Raw genomic sequence first — 26,956 nt, 5'->3', positions numbered from 1 at the left:
ATTAATTTCAAAAATTTAGATTTTTATTGACTTTTAGGACAAATCAATTCCGATATATTTTTTTATTTATACGTTAGAAAAATTTGTATGAAGTTAATGAATTATTAAATCCAATAAAAATATCTACACTGACATATGTAGGCTATGCAAGTAATCTTTTAGTTTTTTCTCTTGTAAATTTCAACGAAAGAAAAATGGACTTAGATAAATGATAGAGTAGGTCGAATCGACATTGATTAAATGTGCGTTTTCCCTTGTGTGAATTTTCTTTTTTTTTTTTTTTTTTTTTTTTTTTCTTTTTCTTTTGTTACGTATAATACAGAATATTTGAATAAAAATAATAATAGTCGAATTATTTGAAAAGAGGCCAAGGATTTAGAAGGAATATTGGTGGCAAATGATATTACTTGAAAATTTGTCAATAAGTCGACAAGAGAATAGAAGGAAATACATAAGGTTAATAATCGCATTAATTATAATATATTTATTACAAGTTTTTAAATAAACATTCTGCCTCCGATGTACACATAAATAATTTGTATATTTCGCATTCTGCAACTTCTCTCTCTCTGACGTCATAACTGTGTACATTAACACACATCGTGTTATTTTTATAATATATATCTTATCAATAGAATTACTATATGCATAGAGCGATTTAGTTGTTCTTAATCTTAAATGATAAGTCAATATACAGAATTCACGTTATTATACACGTTATGTACGTACGACATTCTCACATTTCTCATCGAAATTCTCGATCTATCCGATTCTGATCGAAGTCATAAATACAAAATCACATCTTCCCGAAATGTTTTTTGCACATTTTCAGGATATTAAAATTTGCGCTCGCTTAAAACGGCCAGGCGCTTAACTAATAAATCCAGGTTGGCGTTTCGATTATTATTATTATTATTATTATTATTATTATTATTATTATTATCATTATTTCTTGAAAAATGTAAAATTTCTTTCGTACCGTACTTTCCTGTGATACGGATCTTCGATTAATAAATTTGAGGCAGGCGATAGAGGATGGACGGTTGTAAGTGACAATGGATCAAAGGCTATCCTAATTTTTCTTGGGTCAGCTTTGTCAAATTTATTGTTTCGAATTTGAATACGTAATTGGAAGGACAATGATCTGATAAAATCGCGTTGACTTCATTAACGTCTCGTCTATTTAGGACGATTAATATGATTTTAAGAAAAATAGACAAAATAAAGGAAAAGGAAATGATAGATACAATTTCCATCTATCCTACCCATCGGTTTCTTTAGCAATACATTTGTCACAGTTTGGTTATATTCTTTTAAACATTTTTTTTTTGTTCAGGACGGCTGTCGCTTTATGTTTAGATTATCAAGGACGCAGTGGGTTATCTTTCTCATTTTCTCTCTTTATCGTTAACTCGTCTCTGCGAATAATTCGTGGCATAGATTACGATGGTTTTATGCATAGTGCAACAATATACAATCTAAGGTATACGTGCAAACTAGTATTTGCGTTCTTAAAGTGATAGATACATGAATGAGATTCGTATGGCATTGTCGGAAAAAATAAAAAGAAATAATAATAATAATAATAATAATAATAATAATAATAATAATAATAATAATAATAATAATAATAATGATAATAATAATAATAAAAAGGAAAAAGAAGAAAGAGAAAAGGAAAGAGTGCCATCTGAAGATTTCGAGAATTTAAAATCGACGCTATTCCACGGGTTTAATTTTCAAAAAGTGACGAATCAAGACATTTGTTTGAGAGAAATCCAGTTTTTGAACAATCGTAGTCGTTAATTCTGTACAGGCGACCGCCATTATTGCTTCTGTTGGTCTTCTACACATCTATCTAACCTTAAGAAAACTAACGTTAAACAATGATCGCATGATTAAATGTTAAATTCACGAATTTAACTATTTCCTTCGCTCTTAAATAACGATTTTTACAAATGACTATGGATAATGTCCTAACGTACCGTTTGAGTGAATCCTAGGGATAAAAATCCGCGAATAACAAATTATTTTATAATCATTACTTTGTACCTATTAATCGAATATCGTGGACAGTCATCGAGTACGCGGATATTTATTATAATCTTAACGTGCGAACTTATCCCAAAGTCATATTTTACCGAGTACACTTTTTTTCTCTCTCTCAACCATTTTATTCTCGATTTAAATCGATCAAAGTAGGACTTACAAGTTGAAATGAAACGATCAACCATTTTTAAACGTCCTCAAGTTATATATCGGTGAACTTCGGAAAACAAAATAACTATTAACAATGTTCCCGAAAGTCTGATATAACAGGGTAACGAATCGAACTCGTTGCTACAAGGGTGGTCATTAATAACTTACACATTTCTAAATTCTTCAATTATTTCTTATTATCTTCGAATCGATTCGATCGGTACTGTGTCAACGCATTTTGATAATTATTTTTAATTCAATCTCAATAATCGTCGCAGCGCCAAATTTGAATTTAAACGACCACACTTGTATCTAAATATCACACCGAAATTCTCGGCAACCAGTCCGATAAGACGATACTCTTTATATTTACACGAATTTGTCGGCTTACCGTAACCATCTAAAGGAAACGAAATTAATAAAGATTTCCGGTTTTCAAAGGTAGCGGATCCAACAAATAAGAAGGTAACGCCGTGGAGAAAGGTCTTGGACTGCATGAACCCCACGTACCACCTCCACTGTTTGCACGAGCGCTAGGTGAGCTATTTTCCCCGGTACCGTCAGGTGTATGTTTCACATTAACCAAATTAGGATTAGCGACAGGCTTGACCTCGTTCGATGGTAAGACACTACCGTTCGAGCCACCTGGTGGTGTCGCAGGACTTCTTGGCGAACGTCCTTCGGCTTTGACGTTTCCAGCAACCGGACTTGAAGCACCACTATCACCACCTATTCCACCTTGAGACGAAGACTTTTGTTGGGCCAGTCTTTCCTGTTTTCGGAATTTCGCACGACGATTTTGGAACCACACCTGTAACATTAGAAAAAAGGAAAAAAAACCAAAAGAAAGAAGGCAATCCGATAAAAATGAGGAGAGGAATGATAAAAGGGAAAAAAAAAACTAGTTAGAAATATAACTACAATCAATTCCAATCATGCTCCTACAGAGATAGCAATGTTCACGGTGCCCTCTTTTTCCAAATGAAAATTGGGAAACGGGTGATGAGTAGTCAACGAACACATCAACCACGACGTTTTTTAAAACATCGTATGCGCGTACACCACCGAAAAAAAGAGCGAGAGAGAGAGAGAGAGAGAGAGAGAGGAAGAGGAGGACCATGCAGCACGCGTAATTGGCTCTAGTTGACCAAACGAAATATTTAACGAATAAAACAAACGGAAAGCGGTGCCGACCTGCATGTTAAAGCAGGGGATTTATTTGCTTTAGCATTTGTTTGACCGGCAGAGGAGCCACCACCCACCCTCCCCAAAGACCTACCCCTACCTCTAGCTGTATATATATATACATATATATATATATATATATATATATATTGTATATATATAGTGTATATATATATATATATATATATATATATATATATATATATATAAATGTACACCTTCCTCACGTGGATTCAGCCCCCTGGATTTTCCAGAGACGAGAGAGATAGAGGAAATGGAGGAGGGTGAGGAAGGATTCACGGAGGAAGAGGCACGGAACACCATGATGAACGTGATTGCCCTTTCCGGACGGCAAACACCGCTATTGGATTTTTATCAGCTACTGTGCCGCTTGTGCCGCTTTTACCGCTGCTGATACTACCACTGTCGTACTGGTGTTGGCCCGATGGTGTTGATAAGGGGGTGGTGTAGAATATTCGTAAGAGAAATGAAATATGAGAGTGTTTCGTTCTGACTTTTTCTCGTTTTTTATTTATTTATTTTATATTTTTCTTTTCGTTTATTTTTCCGAAAATAAAAAGGGGAACTTGCTTTTTAAATAACTTTATCTTAGGACATAATATTTTTGCATATTAATCTTGTGAGCATTGACAAATAAATAAAAACAAAGTAAAGAGAATCATAAACAAAGTCTAAGAAACCAATCGGAAATGAGCTACCTTAGTAAACCGGCTTATCGTTAGCTTAGAATGTTTCCAGAAGTCCATGTGACATGTGTGCCACTATTTACCGAATCAACGACGGTGGTAAACGCCTGGGGAGTCTACGACGGCGTTAATGTTAAATAAATATACTCCTAGTTAAATAAAATGTAACAAGCCTGTACTTAGACAGATGTTCATCTCGTTCTGGATAAATATTTAATCACTTTTTATTCAGGCCGCCACTCAGAAATCCCCATCTTCTTACACCTCTGTCTATCTGGCCACCCCTCATTTTCCTTTTCTCTCTCTCTCTCTCTCTCTCTCTCTCTCTCTCTCTCTCTCTCCTTCTCTTATTCGTTTTACGATAGAAACATACGTATTTATGTATATATCTTTGTATGTATGTATTTATGAACGTATTTACGATGTAAAGACACCTTATATGTCAGATTGAAAGGAGAGAACGGGGGAGGAGCATTTACACTTGTCTCACCCTTCCTACTATCCCTATTCACCCCTTTTCTATTGGTATGCTACGCTAGACAATGTGCGGCAATGTGGCAAACACGATTTCTACCGTGCTTTGTCCATCGGCTTAACATCACGGGGTCGTGATTTTCTTTTTTGCTCTATTAGACTTTTCTACCCTTGACTGGTTAACCTCGACCATCTGAACTATCAGGATATCATAGTTGCATAATATTCTATCCCATTTTTCCAAGTTTATTCTTTTATCCGTCAGCTACATTGTTCAATCGAGTGGATAAATATTTTCTAAATATTTCGAACGAAGCAATAAAAAGATTAAACGAGAATTAATAATTCAAATCATTCAAGAAACTTAGTATATCAAATAAATATCGAGCAACGTCAGATATCGTTCTAATGTAGAATAAAGAGATCAGCCTAAATTGATTGTAGAAAGTATTCCTTGCCAATCTAGTAAGTTTAATTCTCGAATTAAGATTTATTCTTTTCGATTGTTATATATATATATATATATATATATATATCTGTGGTCCTGAAATTGTTGCTTCAATTAAAGGACAAAGAGAAAAGGAACCCCGCAAACTGGCACATCAATACCAAAGTACATTCCCTCGGTTCCCTTTAAGATCGGTTGTCAAGTTAATGGTAGCTACTTGATTTCAATCTAACGACGGCCAACTTTCATCACTTTAACTAATTACAATTAAGTTGAATAAATTCGACTACGAGAATCGAGAAATATTTTGTTCTAGAAAATTTTCCTTACGTTACGATCCAATCGAACGTATTTTTTATAGAGTATAATATCATAAAAACATCATCAAAGACTATACATCTGTGAAATATTCGATTGGCAAGATGTGTACAATATACATATATAGCAAAGAGAAAAAGTCGTAGGAAAGACACAAGCATTCCCAGGTCTGTTATACTCTGATACATCCGAATCCAATAGTTTCTGGTGCGTCGTCCTTGGTATATGCTCCGCAGGACGGTTTTTAATCACTGTAAGTGGATCTACATAGGACTTGCAATTACCAGGGTATACGCCGGCATGGGCCCCTTGTGTATCAACCATTCCTTGCAGTGGCACCAGACAGGCAAGCAGGGTGAGTGCTTTCCCCATTTCATCCCATCGAACCAACCCCTCGACTCTGGCTCCTCGGGTGGTCCCTTCTTCCATTTCCACCCGGCAGCTCGTCTTTCTCTCTCTCTCTCTCTCTCTCTCTCTCTCTCTCTCTCTTTCTCTCTTTTTCTTTCTCTTTCTCTCTTACACACACATAGAGACACACACGCATACATGTATACTCCTACTTCCACTTGATAGCAACCACCCGCCAACTCAGCTACCTTCTTCCTCACTTTCTCTGTATTTTTCTCTATCTCTCTTTCTCTGTCACCTGCCCTTCCTGCCTGTCCCTTCGCGTCGCAAACGTTGTCTCGAACTTTTGCTCTTTCGATTCGACTCTTCCTTCCGTAGCACGATCCTATATCCCATCGGGAAAAAGAAGCTCGCTAAATATTTCAAACACACTTCGGGCTATCCCGTCGGATAACCAAAACGTTTGACTTCGAACTCTTTTACATTCTTTTTCTTTTTTTCTTTCTGTCTGTCTTTCTTTCTTTCTTTCTTTCTTTCTGTCTTTCTTATTTTTCAAATATATGATCCTCCCCATAGAGAATTTGATTATATCAGATTTTCTCGTACTACTCGTAGATTATCACATATAGAATATTTTCGATTATGACAGCGTCATGTAAATGCGATGAAATTGATGATAATTTTCCAAAGAAATGGATAAACGTATTTCATTTAATACCTATATGTGTTTATCCCATTCGATAAAATTAATCATACATCTCGGCTACGAAAATGATATTACCCCGATGTTACACCACGCCACAGCGTATCCCATTGACCACACGCTGTCAGTCACGTGCCGACACGTTTCGCTACTTCTGAGTCACAAGTCGTTCTCGACGAATTACAATTCCATTAGAACAACTCTGCATAATATATATGTACAAATCGAGAGAGGGGATGTCATTTCTTTCTTTTTCTTCCTCTCTCTTTCTCGCTGCATCCATTAATTTATTAGCAATCCTCTACTTTAGTAACAGTTACGAAAATATAATCAAATTTTAAATCAACTTCATATTCGCAATCGATTGTATTGTTCCTTGGCAAAATAAAAATCAAAAATTAATAATTAAATACTTGGACCGAAAAAAAGAAAGGAAAAAAAAGAAAAGAGAAACAAGACGAATCTCTCGAGACGATATTTTGAGAAAAGATATAAATTCAATCGTTGCTTCCGCCGAAGATAAAATTCTTCTCTTCGGTTTCCCCGACTAATAAAATTCTATACTCCTTTACGTAATTAGACGTATCCATGGCTTGGCTTTCACATATCCATCTAATTTAAGATAATAACAAGGAGCTTTGAACACGTAACTACGTTAAATATATGCGTATGTACGTTTATGTTTGAAATATCAAACTTAATTGTTGTCTTGATATTATTTTTAACGTGACAAATCTCGTGGCACAGTTGATTCCATTAAACATTTCCACAGCGGATATTTAACAACGAGTTACTATCAATAGCCATAGCCTGACTCGGTTATATTCAGCATAATAACAGAATTTTCGTACGAATATCTTACAGGAAATGGAAGATCTTTCATTTTGTCCTCCGACGGATTGAGGAAGATGCATCGATTGACGAACCCATAACTCTTTCTCCCTTTCTCTCTCTCTTTCTCTTTTTTTCTTCCTTTTTCGTTACATCGTTTAATTGAGAAAATATTTAAGCGAGCTAACTTCGTATTTGTATGCACTTTTAATTCTTTGAGAATACCATGCGGAGTATTTGGAAAAATTTGAAAGAACTTCTTCATAAAATAAAGAAAACGAGAGAGAGAGAGAGAGAGAGAGAGAGAGAGAGAGAGAGAGAGAGATTTATGGACGCTAAGAGGAAATCTAGAAAGACAGTTACCGTCATAGAAAACGACGTTAGACATTAAGGAGATCTTTCAATTAAAACACACTCTCACATAGAAGTACACACGTAAGTACACGTACACACTGCGTTTACACATAAAGAAAGAAAAAGGCACACATAGAAAGACACAGAGAAAGGAATAGAATCCATGTGTCTACTGTGAGACATAAGGAAAACGTCGTAGGAGAGAGTGGTGCTCGTAAGTAGAAATGGCCAAAACGGCGAAGAGGTTAGGGACCAATCGTGGCCGTCGAATGGTCTTTCTAAGAGGGTGACGGAGAGAGGGGATAGGGTAGGCGGCACGTGGATACCGATAGAGAGAGAGAGAGAGAGAGAGAGAGCTTAGGGTGAATTGGGAACGCAAGGAGGGTTGTTTTATCGAACTCAGAGAGCGAGAGAGAGAGAAAGAGAGAGCCATAGGCAACCTGGAAAACTCAGTGAGGTCGATCTTGATCAGACAAAGAGACCGGAAAGAAGTGCTGGAATTACTTGACCCTAAGAACGAGAAAAAGACAAAGCAAAATGAGGATTTAACCCTAATTGTTTCAGAGAATGAAGATCGAAGAAGAGACATTTGTCATTGCAATGCTAACTCTTAGTATACACTTAGTGTATATTAATTTCACATATAACTTGATTCATATAAATGAATAGATTTTTAAACGAATAAACATATAGTTTTAATTTTCACGTAGTTTCATGAAGTACATCCTTTTAACGAACGAAATCGTACTTAAATGAAATCTAAATGTTAAATCTAAAAAGAAATGTTTTCTTATTGAATTCCTGATAATAAGAAAAAAAGTGACGTGATAAAATGAGGAAATTAGAAAGGATATTTAACTTACACTTTCTCTCTTCTTAATCTTTATATTCTAAAATAGAACTAAATATCGAGTAAAGGAAATTAACAAGTTAACCCTTGTCTTGGCGGACGCTGCAAACGCAGCGGTGGTCCCGTCCGACCGCAAACTGCTAGAGAATTGATAGTAACCTCGCGTTTAATTATTATGTGGCTTTAGAATGTAGACCCCGACTCTAACGTGCGAATTAATATGTTACGTACTCCAAGCTTTTCGAGAGTTATACTTTGCATTCCATTTGTTTCGTTAGATTTCAGTCATTTTTTGTTTTCTCTCTCTCTCTCTCTCTCTCTCTCTCTCTCTCTCTCTGTTTTTATTTTCTATTTTTCTTTTTTTTTCTTTTTTATTCTTTTTTCTTTTTTTTTTTTTTTTTTAATTTTTTTTCTTAATGTAATTAGGTAATATTTTTCTCTTTTGTCTCAAGTGTTTAACGTGAACATCGACGTAAATACATAAGGTAACGTTAACAATTTGCATTTGAATATGCATAGTTCGAAGGTTGTTCTAAACTTTACATATTCGATCGCAATGTAAAATATCATAGACCTGCTTCCTACCAATCAGGAACGGTCGAGAAATAGCGTGCATTGATTGGCGAACGTTTGCCATATTGCCACGCGCATGCTCGTTTTCTTCGTTCTTTATCGGCTATGTGATCATCCGTAATCCGTGAATACGACAATTTTTCAGGACAAAAGATATACCTACGTAATTTTGTACAGTATGTCCATCCGTAATATCTATCGGATTTAATTATTTTACGTTTTAATAGCTAATAATACAATTTTTTAATTATTCTTTATATCTTTATTATTATTTTTATTTTTATCATTTTATCTCTGCCAAAAGCGTCCTTTTACGAGATACGAATTAAATGAAATTTTAATTTTAATAAAGGAAAAATTTAATCGATAAGATTCACGCGTGTTTTCGAAGATTTTGGAAGCTTATTATTATTTTTAGATTACACGATTAAATCTAATTGCAATTGATTAAAGAACTCTATTTGACCTCGTTCTACGAAAGGCCATTATTATCCACGAAAAGTCCTTATACTATTGATATAATACGCGTGATAGTAGATTATGATTTTTCCTTTATCTTCGGTAATACGAAATTAGAACAGCTAATTACGCAATTTCAGATATGGTAGCAATCGCACAAACCGTCAAACTTCTAAGAAACGTTGCTATTCGTGGAAACGTCTCCCGAGTTCCTAAGATCGTAGATAGATATCTCGTGACTGATATTATTAAATCGAAAGGTAAACGACACCAAAATTAACGGTAGGATGAGTCAAGACGAAAATGGAATCAATATTTTTTACAACATTAGCAATGCGAGTGTGTTATTATCGGGGTATTGGTATACATTGTGCAAGGATAAATTCGATTGAAAAAAATTAATAAAATTTAAAAAGAGATAAGAGTAAAAAAATCTCGTCCAACGTCTTTCTTACTTTAATACTCTGTGTAAAAAAGTTAAACGAAAAAAGACGGATATCAATTATTCCTACGGCTTGACTCTTTTGTCAATTTTCAAAGAAACAAAAACTCCGATTTCATTTCGTCGGATATTTGAACAAATTATACATATATCCCATAACACACGTCGATTCGTTACGAAAATTAACCTCGATATCGAAAAATCTTAATAAAATTTTTATAAAGAACAAGAACTCCTGTTGCCGTTTAAATTTGATCGAAATTTTCCATGCAACCGTCTACAACATTGATTTATCTTCGCGGTGATTCGAGCTTCGATCTTGTTTCTCGAACGTGATAATTTGACAGGAGAAGATGAAAGTTTCGGTACCTTCACCGTTATATACCTTTGTTACATCGTAAATTTCGTATCGGATAAGATTTCGAGCTACCCTGGTATCCTAGAGAATAATCTCTAAATCCATCCCCCTCTCTCACTCTCTCTCTCTCTCTCTCTCTCTCATACATACATACTCTCTATTTCTCTCTCTCTCTCTCTCCCTCTCCCTCCCTCCCTCTCTCTCTCTCTCTTTCTTTACAAAAACTTTACGATAATACGTCAAGAGCATTAGGCAGTATAATCCATCAGATCACGGCTATGGATGACCGTGAAAACGAAAATGGAACTTGTAATGTAATTACATGATACGCCTGCCACCCTCTTCTTTCCATTCCCCGACAACTTTCTTAACCTCATCAATCCACTCTTTTCGAGGACGTATATGAGATATAAAGGAGAATAAAACAAAAAACTAAGAGAGAACGTAAAGATTCTCTTATCATATTTCATTCGGTAAACTCGACTTTAGAAAAAAATTTCCCAAGAATATTCCGATCGCCGTTCCATCGGGAACGTCAATTTTTCGATTTTCACAATCAATCATTTTGAATTATCCTATATATTTCGACTCACCTGTACTCTAGCTTCCGTTAAATCGATTTTCATGGCGATTTCTTCTCTGGTGTAAATATCCGGATAATGTGTTTCTTGAAAGGCACGCTCCAATTCTTTAAGCTGGGCCGACGTAAATGTCGTCCGTATGCGCCGTTGTTTTCGCTTTTCCGCGAGACCGTCGTGTCCCGTATAGGGTTTGTATCCTAATCCTCCTGGAATTAAAAAAACGGGAAGATCTTCTAAAGTCGTCTATCCGTTCGTATATTCAGTTCAATTTTTAATACGTCGGATAATTTTGACATCGCTTTTCGAACATTTTCGAAGAATTTCTTTCCTTTTTTTTCTTGCTTTTCTTTCCTCAGGATAATAAAATTACACGAATCCTCATTACGCCCTGTATGTCTGCATATCGTCCAAAGAAATTCGTTCGAAGGTAGATTCGTATATAGGTAGATAAAGAAGGAGAGAGAGAGAGAGAGAGAGAGAGAGAGAGAGAGAGAGGGAAAGAAGAAAATGGGAGAAAGCCCGGAGCTAATGGAAAATGGTGTCTGACTATAGCCCGTCCTGTACTACTTAAACCGGCAGATGTTCCACTAGTACCAGGCGCGAGATTATCGAAACTCAAATTTACGTTTATTCTATACAAACTTCTTTTTTTTATCAAAAATAATATTTTCCCCGTTGTTTGCTAGTTTCTATTCGAATGTAATAATTCATTTCTTACATAATAGGAGAAGTATAGTGAAATTGAAAAAAAATTACGTCTCGAAAAGTACGAACGTAAGAAAATTTGAAAGTTTTTATTCTCTGAGCTTTGGATATAGGTGTGTGTGTGTATACATATATATATATATATATATATATATAAAAAAAAGGAATTAGCCTCAAACTTTATTCGAGAAAGAAAGAATTTTTGATTCGGGAAACGTTGAATATATTTCACGCGTAACTTTCCAAGATGGTACGATTTTACAAGGTTGACTTAATATGTGCTTTCTCTCTCACTCTCTCTCTCTTTCTTTTTCCCTTTCTCTCTTTCTCTCTCTCCCTCTCTCTCTCTCTCTCTCTCTCTCTCTCTCTCTCTCTCTCTTTCTCTCTCGATGAATTCCAAAGACCACGACGTCGAGGAACACTGTAAAATTTGCTGAGGGTGACTAGGAGGGACGTAACCATAGCAATGAGTGACCGAGGTAGGGGGGAGAGAGAGGGAAAGAGAGATGTCCATTGATTTTCAGTGCCATCTTGTCGCCGCTTCTGGGAGAAGTACCGCTTTTAGGGTGTACATGGCGTAAAGGGCTGCACACACGCCCACCTTGCATTTATAAGTCATTCAAACGAGAGAATTTCGTAGAAGGTTGCGATAAGTAGCGGGAACGAACGTACGAATCGGCCATTACTTTTATTACCTTTATCTATCTTTACGGCGAGTGTCCAAGGAAATTTTTTATTTCATTTTTTAAACATTCATTTGACTGATGCAAAAGGAGAAACTTCAATATATTCGTCTATTACGTTTGGTAACGCAACGGTAAGCTCTTTCTATGTACACACATACTTATATCATCCCTCTATTGTCCCTAGTTGATTTTAGCGATCTTCAACTCAATATTATTCCACGACAGATGTCAGAGAGGGTCTTCTACTTCGAGAATAATAAATATTCGAAGTTACTGGAAAAGCATGTCACTCTTATATAGTAGTAGGTACCTATGTTTCTATCGTGTTCTCTCACATAATATTTGCTTTTTTTTTTATAAAATACTAGAAAATAATGAATATCAATGAGTGTTATCAAAAATGATCTAAGAAACGACGGCAACCATTAAATTTTCTTTGTTAAGACAATCGGGAGGAAGTAATCGGCAAAGGGGAGGATCAAAGAAAAAAAAAAAAAAAAAAAAAAAAAAAAAAAAAAGAAAATCGACGAAAATTGAAGGAAAAAGAGAAACGTCGAAACTCACCTTGGAGATTAATCGCAGAAGGAAAGATAGAGGCAGCGTGTCGATGAACGTCCTGTGATCTGGCCGCCATTACGGAGCACGGAGTCGCATGGGCCCCGTGATGTGGATGGGCATGAGGATGCGAGGCATGATGGGCCCCAAGGGGACCCGCGCTGCCACCGCCGCTCGCCGAGCCGGCATTCGTCGAGTAGCCGGCGGCTCTCGCGGCCGTGTACCGATACGCCGCTTGGCTCATTTGCGAGCACGAGCTCAGATCGCCGTAACCACATTGCATCTCGCTCGCGGCCAACGCGCAACTGGACGCTTCGAAACCGGCGGCCGCGGCAGCCGCAGCTTGATTCAAATACGAGTAATCCATTATTGTTTTCGTTGATTCTTTTTTTATTTTCTCTCGTTTTTTATGTTTACGATTCGCTCGCACTTTTTCTCTCCCTCTCTTTCTCTTTCTTTCTCTGTCTAATTTTCTCTCTCTCTCTCTCTCTCTCTCTCTCTCTCTCTCTCTCTTCCTCTTTTGCGAAGAGACGACTCTCGAAACGAGCACCACTTTCCTCTTCAATCCATGAAGATAACCGTTTCGAATGCTACCCCTTCTTCCATTCTACCCTTCTAATTCCGTTTGTTTAAAGATCGCCGATAAAATAGATCACGTTATTATAACGATCTCACACTGTACGTTGGTCTATAACGTAGCTTATATCGCGTAACGTAGTTTCCTTTAGATAAGAAGAATGTTTGTTCGATTGCGCGGGAAAAGTCGAAGCGGAGGAGGCTCGAGGGAGCGCGCCTTTCGGCGCGGGCGCGCTCCTGCGACGGCAAGGACGACGTAGAACGTAAACCGCAGAACCAGAGGGGTGAGAGCCTTTCCTTTTTCCCCCGGTATTTGGACCCGACCCCCTTCACAAAGTAATATACGAGATATCGAGAGCGCGTGCCTTTCACATCGGATAAATCGTCGGTTAACGCGATATCGTATAAGGCCGTGGGCAAACGGCTGGAGAACGATCTCTTCGATGTTGGCTTCGACGAGCGCAAAACGGACCTCTTCTTCCTCTCCTCGCCTCACCTCTCCTCTCCGCTCCTCTCCTCTCTTCCTCTCTTCTCTCCTCTTCGACGCCAAGTTATGACGCGTAATCGGATCAACGATATCAAATTATTGCGATTATAGCACGGATAGGAGGAAGTTTTTCGGCCCGTTTAAGAGCGTCCGAGACGACTGACTGGTGGGTCTCCTCAAAATCAAATGATAAGCTTAATTCGATAAACGGCAGAGGGGCTGCGCTAGGGGCGGATTCACCCCTATCGAGGTACACCGTTGGCAAGGTCACCGGCCTCGGACCTACCTTTCGAGCATTCCCATTCGTTCATCCTCCTAACCATCCCCGGGACAACCCTCGACCTTCTCGAACACGCCCCTTAGTTACCGTCCTCTCGACTATATCCCCCACCACCTTCACCACCACCACCACCACCACCACCACTACTACCACTACCTCTATCACTACTACTACCACTATCATCACCATCCTCCGTCGTCGCATTCTACGAGACTTCCATACAGATAAAAGAGAGGAAAAAAGGGAGAGAGAGAGAGAGAGAGAGAGAACGTTATCATTCGATGATGCCTTCCTGTGCTCCTGATTTTTCGATCAATTCGAAAGACCGCATAACGTCCGACTCGTATATTTTCTACTCACTCTTTCTTTCTTTCTTTCTTTCTTTCTACATATAAAATCGTTTCCCTGGCCAATCGGTCCAAGTTTCGTCTTCTTCTCTATTTTTTTTTTTCCTTTTTCCTTTTTCTTTCTTCTTTTCTTTTTTCTTTTCTCTTTTCTCTCTCTTTCTCTCTCTCTCTCTTTCACTCTCTCTCTCTCTCACTCTCTCTCACTCTCTCTCTCTCTCTCTCTCTCACTCTCTCTCTCTCTCACTCTTCTTTACGCTCAACTACCGTTCGTCACTCGACTGATCATCCTGATCGTGACGTCCATTTGTTGTCCGAGTTTTATTACATACATTTTTTATCATGGATTTTTCCGACAAAAGCGAAGCAAATCAAGGTATCGTAATCTACATACGATGTGTTTATTCTCGTGCACAATTGCAAATCGGCTCGATTAAAATTCATGTAACCAAACTGTATCATTTATTCGAATTGTAGATTATCAATATTTTCCTTCCTCGTTGCTCGGATCTCGAAGCTTGGCCGCGACTTCTTCTCTCTACAATACAAAATACATACTATATATTAATCTACATTCGTTGAAATAAACATTTGGAATATTGAGAGAGAGAGAGAGAGAGAGAGAGAGAGAGAGAGAGAGAGAGTAATATATTTTTTTAAGAAATATTATAAAATGAAACTTCGTTATTTACAAGCTTTTGAAACGATAACATGATGCTTTTGAAACGATAAAATATTGCTTTTGTAGTTGCGAATCAGCTACCGTCGGCAACTTTTCGTTCGATAAATACGACCAATTTCATTGTTCTTTTTAATAGTAAATGTATATATTCAGCGTTATTTCATTTTTTATATGTATACCTATACATTTATTATTACATTTACTTGTAATATTAAAAAAAAAAAAAAAAAAAAAAAAAAAAAAATCTTATTAACAGGTGAATAATTTCTTGATAATTACTTCGTCTGTCTTCATTCTGAACGAAATATTTTCTCCAAATATTTCTTCAAAGATATCATAAGTATCCGTGATATGGAAAACCTTACGCTGTTGTCTACGCTAGACGATTTTATTTGGGTCGAGACTAGGAACCTGTGCGACACTTGTATTCCACTTGTTCTCACGACAGTAGAGAATTATTCTACCCTCTTTTTCCTGAATCCTATCCCAAGGGATTTCTGAGTTCACGGAACGTGTGCGACACGTTGCCATACATCGTTGCAGAATCTATTCATTGGCGTAGTCGTTTATCCATAATTTGATAATAAAAAATTTTAATAAATATATATTATTAATAAAATTAATATATATTTCTCGTATATTAATTAAAAAAATTAAAAACTCTTAATATCCTTAAAGATAATTTGTCACATATAATTTCTATGAGTTTTATCTTTCTTGATTAGAATAATAATTCTAACGATGTTTTAAGCTTATCTCTTGCTTGTGATATAATGAGATAATAGGTGTACTAAATGAAGAATATATTTAATCCAATATTTAATATAGGCAAATATTTATTGTATATTGTAAACGAATAAAATACGCCAATGTATAAATATAGATGGTCAAGCGTGTTAGATCCGTACAAAAACAAGAGGGTAGAAGTACATTCTTGTCACTGTTCATATATACGTATATAAATATGTGTATACGTATGGGTACAGCAACCCCTTGGCAATTGCTACATATGTCCTTGATTTGTCCGGAGAATAATATTCCCTTGTAAAATTGATTAAATATTGGTTAGTGATTCGTATATCCTTCGAATATCATTTTTCTTCTACCCCAGTGATTGAAATTTTCCTTGTGAAGACAAAAAATATAAAAAATAATTTCAAAAGAGGCAAAAACTTAATAAAAATTTAACTCGAATAAGTTTCTAATTATTTTCTCAGATATAGTCCTCTGTTATCTATATTACAGATATGTTGAAAGTGATAGTCTCTGAAAATTATTTATATTACAATTTTTCAATCTGTTTTATCTTTTGAATTATCATTAATTACCAATCAATTTTCTCTTACCGACAATATCAGTTTACATAATGACCGATCCCCAGTAATTACGAATACGTTACCCGAACCCTGCATTATCGACGTAGACGAAAGTAATTTGTAAAAGTTCTCGGTAGGTAAAATATATTTATGTATTTCATGTATTTAAACCACTTATCACAAGTAAAAATTCGATGTATCATTATCGAATGAAGGTAAAAACGAGATAGAAAAATGCATTACGAAAAATGCAAAATAATAATGCAAAACAATCAAGATTGGTAATAAAAAGTAACGTTACATTATTATTATCTAAATTCATCGATCATATTCGATAAAATTGTGATAAGAGAATCCTTTGTCGTGATTGGTACGGCGATAATACGATCTCACCTTTGGGAGTTTCGCAGAGCGTTTCGATAGGTGCATTAGTTCGTTTCAATAACGCAACGGAGACGCGGTCAGCAACAGGGACGCATGCGCAATAATTAGACGTCATAAAAGAGATAGACAATACGTCATTCCTTGTTCTTTCCGCTCGATATAGATATATACGGTGTCTCTCGTTCGGAGTAAGTACACGTAGGGAGCTTCGGGGAGCCTCCATTAGAAGAAACCAGTAGAAACCGTATGGTGTGCTGTGTACTTTTCGAGAGAAAGGAGAAGAGTGAGAGTTCATTTGGTGTGTTAAAAAAGGCGCGGGGCGGGGCTGTCTAAGAATTTTGACATCGGCGTTCTTCGACAAAATGAATTGACTTCTACGTCCGCTCGTTTTTTACCTCTCAGCAGGCATTCCTTATCTCTATTCTTCATCGCGTACGTTTCGAATTTGACAAGAGGAAATCATGGAGGACGATCTGCCGACCGAGTACGATGTGGTCGTTGTAGGAACAGGTATTGATTTTTTTATCTGACCATACAATTTTATATAGAATTTTCATAACCCTCCCTTCCTGAACCGGCATAATGACTTTTGACAGGTATGACGGAATCGATCGTTGCCGCGGCGGCCAGCAGGATAGGGAAAAAGGTTTTACATCTGGACAGGTGCGTCGTCGGGTACTCCTTTGACGCTTTATCAATGAATGTCCTTTCCGCGTAACGCTCGTGCGTCCGAATATCGCCTTACAGATTATTTTATAGATTACATGGAACGCTTTGATTTTTCTCGATCTTTCGCGATACGCATACGTGTATTTATATATATATATATATATATATATATATATATATATATATGTATGCGTATATATATATATATATATACCTATACGACAAAATTACTATCATTTATTCTTTTATGCATATATCTCTTTTTTTCTTTTTCTTTTTTTCTTTTCATCTTTTTTTTTTTTTCTTAATCTCATTTTTACTTTCCAACATTTTTCCAATTTTTTACAATTATATATCATATATTCATCACATATTTATGAAATATTTCTTTGAACACCTGCAAACCAATATATTAATGATTTTTATATAATTCATATAAATAGCAATGAATATTATGGTGGACTTTGGGCTACATTTAATTTTGATGGTTTACAAAAATGGATAGAAGATCTAAAGACTGCCAAGAATAATACAAGAGATGCAAAAGTTGATTTAGAAGATGGACAAATATTTTTAAAGGCTAGTGATCAATATTCTGCCGTTGAGAATATCGAAGAAACTTGGTATATTTCAAAGTATGCTTATACATGATCCAATATTATTTCATTATAATGTATAAAAATGTATTCTACTTTTCTATGTATAATTTAAATTTTGTATTAAGTGATGCAGATCTACCTGTTCTATCCTCAAAAGATACTCAGACAGATGGAATTGGGGATAGTGCCAATAACGAAGGCACAGAGAAAACTGATGAGGACAACACTGAGAAAAAAGAAATTGTCAAACATTGGAGTATAGATCGTATAAAAAAAGAATACAGAAGATTCAACATCGACTTGGCACCAAAAGTATATTTATATTATAAATAGGAATCTCTTTGATATAAAAATAAGATTGTTATATAATTTTTTACTCACCAATACTTTTCCTTATGACAGCTTCTATTCGCACGTGGTAAATTGGTCGAATTGCTGATCTCTAGCAATATAGCACGTTATGCAGAATTTCGTGCAGTATCCAGAGTTGCCACATATATGGATGGCAAATTAACTCAAGTCCCTTGCTCACGCGCCGATGTGTTTGCTAACAAAACTGTTAGCGTCGTGGAGAAAAGAATGTTAATGCAACTTTTAACTTCTTGCATGGAACAAGGAGCTGATAGTCCAGAGTTTGATGGTAATTTTTTTTCTTTTTCTTTTTCTTTTTCTTTTTCTCCAACAAACATGGCTACAATACAAATGCTTCTTTGAATTTGTTTTATTTGCTGATTCATAACATCATACGTAGAATATTCAGTGGCATTATTATAAAAATGATTTACTTTGTATTCCACTTGTGATATATTGAATCACTAAGTAACTGACATGGCTACTTAATATTCTTAACAGTGTAAGGGAGTATGATATAGCTTTGGTGCTCTTTAGAAAGTAAATCCATTTATAAATAATTTTTAATTCCAAATGATATCCGATTTCTGTTTATATAAAGAATGTGATGTAATATACGAAGCATAAAGTGTTTTATATAATTGTTCATTAAACATATTTTCTCCCAACAGGTTTCCGCGATAAAACATTTTTAGAGTACCTTAACACAAAAGATCTTACCCCCATTGTACAACATTATGTTGTACAGGCTATTGCAATGGTAACAGACAAAACATCTTGCAGAGATGGTGTTAATCGCACAAAGCATTTCCTTAATAGCCTTGGACGTTATGGAAACACTCCTTTCTTATGGCCTATGTATGGTAGTGGAGAATTACCTCAGTGTTTCTGCAGGTAATATTATTGAAATATTGGAAGAATATGGAGGTGCTCATAAAAAATTAATGAAATTAAAAATTTATTAAAATTTCCAGATTATGTGCTGTATTTGGCGGTGTGTATTGCTTGAAAAGACAATTGGATGGTGTAGTAATTAATGAAGATAAATGCAAAGCCATTATAACTGGAAAACAAAGATTGGCTTTGGAACATTTGGTGGTAGGACAAGGACACTTACCACCAGAAATTGTAGCTTTTGAGGGAGAACAACAGATTTCTCGAGGCATTTTTATTACAGATAGGTATGATTTATTTATAATTTTTTATAAATTTACAAAGACTCATCAATCGAATATTTTTATTTATTCGATAGGTCAATTATGCAAGGAGAAAAAGAGAACTTAACCCTTTTGTACTATCCACCTGAAGAACCAGGACAAGAACCTGTTACTTTGATCGAACTGGGACCATCTACTAATGCTTGTCCACAAGGTTTATGTAAGTAATTTTGTAATAATTCGAAATGATCATATATATACATATATATATCTTAATTCATCGTTTCTTTGATTATTTAATATTTTAATATATTGTTATATTTCATTAGTTATGGTTCATATGACATGCAAACGTACTAAAACCGCAAAGGAAGATTTAGCATATATGGTAAAGAAATTTTTAAGATCTGAAATGGTAGAACCAAGTCTTGCCCGTAATTCCACAGATTCTCATACTCAGACAGTTTCACCCGATAAACGACATCTACAGGTAATAAACGTCCTAAGAGTATTCTATATGAACGAAGCAGCTTAGGATTAACAGGAAAAAATATATATATATATATATTAGTAAAAGCATGAATCTAAACTAAGTATTTAACGATTTCTTTATTAGGAAGGTAATCAGCAGGATTATGAACCAAATGAAGTAGATTTAAAACCTCAAATATTATGGTCATTATACTTGAACCTACCTGCGAGCGACATAAAATTAAACGATACAGCACCGAGTAACATATACTTGTGCTCTGGACCGGATTTGGAATTAGATTTTGATTTTGCAGTTGATCAAGTATGTTTAATAAACAAACCGTATATTTATATATATTATTATTATTATTATTATTATTACATATGAATACGTTTTTTTTTTTCTTTTTCTTTTTTATAGGCAAAGGAAATTTTCAAATCCATGTATCCCGATGATGATTTCTTACCTCGTGCACCGGATCCAGAAGAAATTGTTTTAGAAGGTGACGAAGCACCTGGGCCGAAATTCGAAGGAGACACGCAAATAGACGGGGAAGAGAAACAAGATGTCGAAAAAGCAGAAAAAGAAGAATGAAATAATTAACATATTGCTTCAACAGTGTTACAAGAGAAAATAAGGCTTGCGCCCTTAGTGTCTTCTACCTTCATCGTTATTACGTTCACTTATATATTCAAGAAATAGCCGGTCACCGTTCATGTAAGAGTAGCAAATACAAGCAAAAATGGCTTTAGAAAATGTTACAATTCCATTTTCGAACTGAGTTTATACATTTGTCAAATTCATTACAAATCCAGTTTTACTATTAGATTTCGCCATTACATGCTTTTGCATTACTTCATCTAAAATGAATAAAAAATATAAATAAAATAAAAATTGAAAAAAAAAAAAAGTAAAAAAAGAAAAAAAAAGAAAGAATAGAAATGTCAATATATGCATGTAAGAGAAGGAAGTCTCAGGCACTCTTTTTTGTGAACACAGTGACGAGTATTGGACAAAACATGATCGTATCACCGATAAGTGTCAAAATTTACGATTGCATTTATATTCGTACTTATTGCCATTATTCGAATTGACATAATATAAGAATGTAGTAAGTCAATACCATGCATTTAGCTGAATACCACCTTGCCACTCTTTATACGTGTTTAATTTTCACAATTTCTCTTTATGTAACAGGTTATTGCTTCGTTAGATCACTTATTGTGTATGTACTTATATGACTTTATTACGTCGTACGTTATTATGCTATACGTGCAAAATCTTATCAATAACTCTGTTACTCGTTTAAGAGCCAATTGTATTTAAGGCTGTGAGAAGTAACATTCTTTTTTAAGTATTTTATGAATAATTTTTAAGCTTGACTCTTTTGATCATTATAAATTTAATTACAATCATATCATGTGCATCAGTTTAAATATCTCTATTCCTTTTATTATTTTACAAAGATTTACAAATTCTTTATTGAGAAATCCCAAAGAAAGTAGTTCATGTGCTCTCACCTCTCTGGCCTCGCAACTTTTAAATAGCCGATTTGCTGTAAGATGAATTTACTAAAGGAAATATTAAATTCATTGAAATTTATGTTTCTCTAAGCTCTACAACATATATCTTGTATCGTTACATACAACAGCCTAACTGGATTCATGTATAAACCCAGTTTCTTAAAATGCTTTATAATACTCATATTTATTTATATTTGACATTATATTACACAATGCATAAAAATACACTAAAGTTAAGCGAAGGTATGTCCCAATCTTTGTTTCACATCAAATTGTTCATTGATATCTATGACAGAAGAAAAACATTCCCGCAGTAATTACGATTTTTCTAAATAAAGTTCATTCTAGCAATTTTCCAATTAAGTCTCTCTCGTAAATTACGATTAGTGTATATATATATATATATATATCTATCCATCTATATACATATATATATATATATATATATATATATACATATACACTAAAATACAACTGCAACTATAGAGTTGTAAAAAAATGCTTCTGTTTCCTTGACTATTCTTTGAATGCAAATATACAAATTCTCTTATTCTTAGGAATATAAAAAAATAAAAAACGATGTTAGTATTCTACAAATGTACACTGTCGTGACATTTTTATATATTGATATTAATTCTTCAAGGAAGCGCATATTTATTTTAATACGTTATTATATATCATTGTGTCTTAATGTTCATAATATGCACATCATATTTTGTATTAAATGAAAAATTCAACCAACTCTCATTAGGTTGGCACTATACAACAACATATTATATAGTTTATCTTGGGAACTTGTATTTTCTGCAGTTTTTATCTTTTTTTTTTTTTTTTTCTTACTTTCTTCTTTAAAATAAAATGTCATGATTTAGAATAATATTCTTATTATATTTTATGTACATTACATTTCACTTTAAACATTATTTATATAGATATTAACTTAACATTTCAAATAACATTTAAGCTATTTAAAATAGTACCTAAAGTTTTAATAAGTAAGGTAAAAAGAATCTTTTTACCTTATTTATGTCAATCTATTTTACAGTCGTGTTTTGATTGAGTCGAAGAATATTTGATTTCTGCCATTGTAACAAGTTTACAAATTTCCATTTTAATTTCAGCTTGGACATGCATGGGTAAACTAAGAACAGTCTGTGCCATACTTTCAAAAAATAACTCAATGCTACCTTTGTTATCTCTATCTTGCATTTTAATGAAACTAAACTCTTTCCGTGAAGTAGCATTGTTTTTATTATTATTTTTTTCATTACCATTTTCTTTCGTTAATAATTTCAAGCTGTTAGAATTTCCTGTTATGGATTTCGAATAATTACGTGTTCTCTTATTAGGCTTGCTCAATGTCGTACAATCCTGTATTTTTTCCTTGGATGGCAAAGTGGTTGTAACAATAATTCGACTCGCAGAATTTAGTGCAGAAAATTCATTCATTGTGGAAGGTAAACCAAATATTTTTGGCTTATTTAAAAAACTTGGTTGATAAGGCTTTGGCCATATAGGCCGATATTTTGGACCTATTTTTTGTTCTGCGTTAGTGCTATAATTCGATTTTAACAAAGAAGTTTGCAATTGAGATCTGCCATCCATTGTTTTTTTTCGTCTACCCCGAAGGGATTTTCGTGGAGTAGAATAAAACACAGCTGTCTCAGTAATAGCATCCATCTCTAAATCAAACTGAAGATGCTCCATGGCAGTTGTATCTTCACTTTGATCATTTTGTTGTAGCTCCATGAGATACTAGAACAGGTGTCAACTTCTTCAAATGCTTCTCTTCATAATTACACAACTGGTTTTTTCTTTTTTTTTTTTTTTTTTTTTCTTTTTTCGCATATTCATTACTTTTCACTCTTACAAATCTATCAAAATTTTATCGCAAAATATATTTGTAACATAAAAAGAGAAGAAAACAAATCTTCATTTATAATTACAAAAAAAAAACACAAATTATAATAGATTTCTTTTTTTGTAAAATTAATTTAATTATCAAAGAAGAATTTCTTATGATGTTTTTAATATACATTAATTAAAAATATTACGCTTACAATGTCACATAAAATTTCAATACATTATATATATATATATATCCCATTACATTTGTATTTTAATTATATACGTGTTAGTACAATTAATTAACACATATGCATTATAAAAACACTGAAAATATAAATTAATTTGGACTAAAGTCTTGTATACTGTATCACAAAAAATTAAACTTACTTGAAGTGCAAAGATTTAATAGAGTTACTGTATCGACAATGTTAACTTCTCATATCTATTTAACTATCTTTATCGAATAACATCGACGAACAGTCACCTGTAATTGTCACTATTAGCCTATAAATGTAAAATAAATAAGAGAAAGATCACACCCTCTTTTTTCAGGACATTCACCAGCGCCATCTCTACTTGCTTTAACCTATACAACGCTACAAGTAGGAATGTTTTCATTTATATATATATATATATATATAAATATCGATGTAGCTTATAATCGACGATATACTTGGAAGTTCGATCATTTAACCGAAAGATGGCACTCGAAGGTTCAGAAAATTATTCAAATCTATAATTTATTTTGAAAAATATTTTCAATCATAATTTATTTACAATAAAAAATGATTCAAAATACGTAAGAATTTAACAAGTTAAATATTCTCTTAAACGTTAAATCGTTAATATTATTTTCGATAAAAAAATTTTAAATAAACAGTTATACCAAGTATAACTATTTCTAACACTATAATAAGCAATAATACAAACTTATTAGTTAACACTCCTATTTTCATTCTATTCAAAATCCTCCGTGTTTTATTAAGTTCTTCATCCGTTTGGGACAATCTTCTTTTTGCTCGTAACAGACGCTCACTTTGCCCTGCTAATTCCGATATTACTTCAGTCCCTATTTGCTCACTTTCAGTTGCGATTATGTGTGACCTTGTCAGTGATTGCGTTGTACGTTCCAAAGTAGCATTAGTCTCAAGTAATGTACGACGATGCTCTGCGTCCCAATTAATTTGAGAATGCATTTTAATCGACGAAACGAATGTAGCCTCTCATATAATTTTCTACAAATATATATTAATTTTCTGATTCGGTCATCATTTCTATGAATTCAGCTTCATCGACTATAAAGAGAAAAATAAAAATAATGTAGAAGATTTTTAACTCCATAAATTGTTTAGATTTTTTTAATTGATAAATTTTATAAAAAGGATATATAATATAATGGTTTTACTAGAATCATCCTCATTTTTATCAAATTCTTTGATCATAAGCTTCATCTCATCAAGCGTCAGATTAGAATCAATTTTACTATTAATTCTTTGTAAATCTTCCAATCTGATTTTTTCTATCGAAGACTCTGCAGTAAATATCTTGAATGCATATTTAACATGATCAATAGGATCTTGTATTTTTAACTTTTCAAATACTAATAATTTGAAAGAAAATTAGTTGATATATCTAATGCATATATACTAGTTAAAAAAGCTATTACAATGTATAATTATACAAACCAACATAATAAAAATCATCGAAACTAATTTTATCGTTACCACGTTTATCATACATGCGAATAACTGACAAAACAAAAGATTTATTTACTGTCAATCCTAAAGCTTTCATTGCCGTTTTGGCTTCTTGATAATCTAAATAACCATCTGAATCTGTATCCATTGATTTAAATGCCTCTTTTATAAGATATTTCTTATTCTTCCACAAATCAACATTATCTTTGTACGTAATTGTTTTAATAAAATTTGACATTTAATATTTTATTGCTACCTTCTTTACTCCAAGAATTGACAAGAGAAAATTATCAGAGAATGACATCAAAAGATAAATATATTGAAAGAGTCTATTGATCTAAATGAAAGTAAATAAAACAATATTATTTACCCTTTTGTCACTTTATTATATTCTTCGTTGAACTATTAATACGTTTAATTTTTTTTATCGAATAAGAAGAAAATAACACATAATCGAGAATAATTTTCGTCGAGATTATATTACGACACACCCAATACGGAAAAATAAAATCGTCTGGAACTGACAACGAAAACACAAAGCTTAAGTATCGCCCTCGTCTTCGTTTTACTCTTGACGAACTACTATAACAAATTACGTCGGATCAGTCGATAAAACAGAATTATCATTAAAACAGAATTAACAATTATATAAATACATACTATTTCTAATTTTTCTATAAATGATATTACATCAAATATGATTCTCTATTTACAAATATATTTATTCATATTTTAATTTGATTCATTTAACAGCATATATATATATATACTTTATTACCTATTTAAAATAACGTTAATTATGGAAACTTATTTATTTAATAACATCATCTGCGTTCATATACGTGGTTTCTGCTTTGTATATTGAACCATAAACCATGACATATTATTTTTATCTCTATTATACTCTTTCTATACTCTTATTTACTCTTCTATGCGTTTCTTCTTTTATTTGCTATGAAACCTGACGACTTGTGTTATATTCACTTGGCATTGGTCATGACCTTGACCACGGTCGATATAAATGTATATATTATGTATGATATATGTACTTACATATGTTACATATTGTACTTAGCGTTATTCAAGAAAATTTAAAGCCATATTCCGATAAAATACTACGAGCATAATTACACACATATATATATATATATATATATATATATATATATATACGTACGTTTGTACATACATACGTATATATGTATGTTCATTAGAAACGTATAAATACAATATTGTTTGGTTATGTTGTTGTATTACAAAGAATCGCTAAGAAAAATTCATTTGTATAAAATAATTATAATTTACGATTGAATAGTATCGATATCATGCAACACAATTGTAAAATAATCTTAATTTTATACTTATCCAGTTTACATAACCATGTTCGGACTGTGTAGTTCAAGTTGCAAAGATTATGACGTATACGAACATTAGGCATGATTTATCCTATCAGAAACATTTACAATTTCAATATTTCCGATGTTATTTAATTGCGTTTTTAATTCAAACTCTTCGTATCAGATTACTCTGTGCTATTTGCTGACGCATTTCGTGGTGTCTTAAAAAAAAAAAAAAACTAAAATTAAAATACGTCGAGTAATCTACGTATAGGAATACACGTGTATAATACGTATATACATAAATCTCAAACGTATGTACATAATTTTTTTTGGCTACGTCATAATCAAATACGAATTCTATCGAACCACATACGTTGGATTTGTGTGCAAGAGACGATTAGAAAAAAAGTTTCTTATGATAAACTTGAAATACATTATTCGATGTCCTTCCATGT

The 26,956-nt window shown here is 33.7% G+C and overlaps 4 protein-coding genes across 9 annotated transcripts; 1 reads left to right on the top strand and 3 right to left on the bottom strand.

The window, feature by feature from the left end:
• Positions 1-387: 387 nt before the first annotated feature.
• On the bottom strand, positions 388-21,295 carry LOC124948918 (paired mesoderm homeobox protein 2B-like). 2 transcript variants are annotated; one of them, XM_047493251.1, is made up of 4 exons: positions 18,495-21,295; positions 12,786-15,001; positions 10,843-11,036; positions 388-3,010 (listed from the first exon to the last, which is right to left on the bottom strand). In XM_047493251.1, exons 2-4 carry the CDS (start codon positions 13,141-13,143, stop codon positions 2,615-2,617), a joined length of 948 nt encoding a protein of 315 aa, XP_047349207.1. In that variant the 5' UTR covers positions 13,144-15,001; positions 18,495-21,295; the 3' UTR covers positions 388-2,614. The 2 variants fall into 2 exon arrangements, with proteins under 2 accessions (XP_047349207.1, XP_047349208.1); XM_047493252.1 differs by lacking the exon at positions 18,495-21,295 and adding an exon at positions 15,425-15,824.
• LOC124948910 (rab proteins geranylgeranyltransferase component A 1) lies at positions 16,954-22,493 on the top strand. Its single transcript, XM_047493229.1, has 11 exons — positions 16,954-17,355; positions 17,442-17,508; positions 17,958-18,149; positions 18,239-18,425; positions 18,516-18,753; positions 19,136-19,358; positions 19,439-19,645; positions 19,717-19,841; positions 19,951-20,111; positions 20,238-20,414; positions 20,514-22,493. Exons 1-11 carry the CDS (start codon positions 17,307-17,309, stop codon positions 20,685-20,687), a joined length of 1,800 nt encoding a protein of 599 aa, XP_047349185.1. The 5' UTR covers positions 16,954-17,306; the 3' UTR covers positions 20,688-22,493.
• On the bottom strand, positions 22,484-26,288 carry LOC124948921. 5 transcript variants are annotated; one of them, XR_007100904.1, is made up of 5 exons: positions 25,532-26,288; positions 25,150-25,420; positions 24,870-25,064; positions 23,852-24,759; positions 22,484-23,371 (listed from the first exon to the last, which is right to left on the bottom strand). XR_007100904.1 is itself a non-coding variant. In XM_047493254.1 (2 exons), the coding sequence occupies exon 2, from the start codon at positions 23,363-23,365 to the stop codon at positions 22,646-22,648; it is 720 nt and encodes a 239-aa protein (XP_047349210.1). In that variant the 5' UTR covers positions 23,366-23,371; positions 23,852-24,300; the 3' UTR covers positions 22,484-22,645. The 5 variants fall into 5 exon arrangements, 1 of the variants encoding a protein (XP_047349210.1); XR_007100905.1 differs by lacking the exon at positions 25,150-25,420 and having other exon boundaries at positions 24,870-25,008; XR_007100906.1 differs by lacking the exon at positions 25,150-25,420 and having other exon boundaries at positions 24,870-24,995.
• Positions 24,713-25,309, bottom strand: LOC124948481 (cell division control protein 31-like). The gene is made up of 3 exons (XM_047492154.1): positions 25,150-25,309; positions 24,870-25,064; positions 24,713-24,759 (listed from the first exon to the last, which is right to left on the bottom strand). The coding sequence occupies exons 1-3, from the start codon at positions 25,307-25,309 to the stop codon at positions 24,713-24,715; spliced, it is 402 nt and encodes a 133-aa protein (XP_047348110.1).
• Positions 26,289-26,956: the final 668 nt, after the last annotated feature.

Source organism: Vespa velutina, chromosome 4 (genome assembly GCF_912470025.1).
Source record: "Vespa velutina chromosome 4, iVesVel2.1, whole genome shotgun sequence".
Lineage (NCBI taxonomy): Eukaryota > Metazoa > Arthropoda > Insecta > Hymenoptera > Vespidae > Vespa > Vespa velutina.
This window is presented reverse-complemented; position numbering and strand designations above follow the sequence as displayed.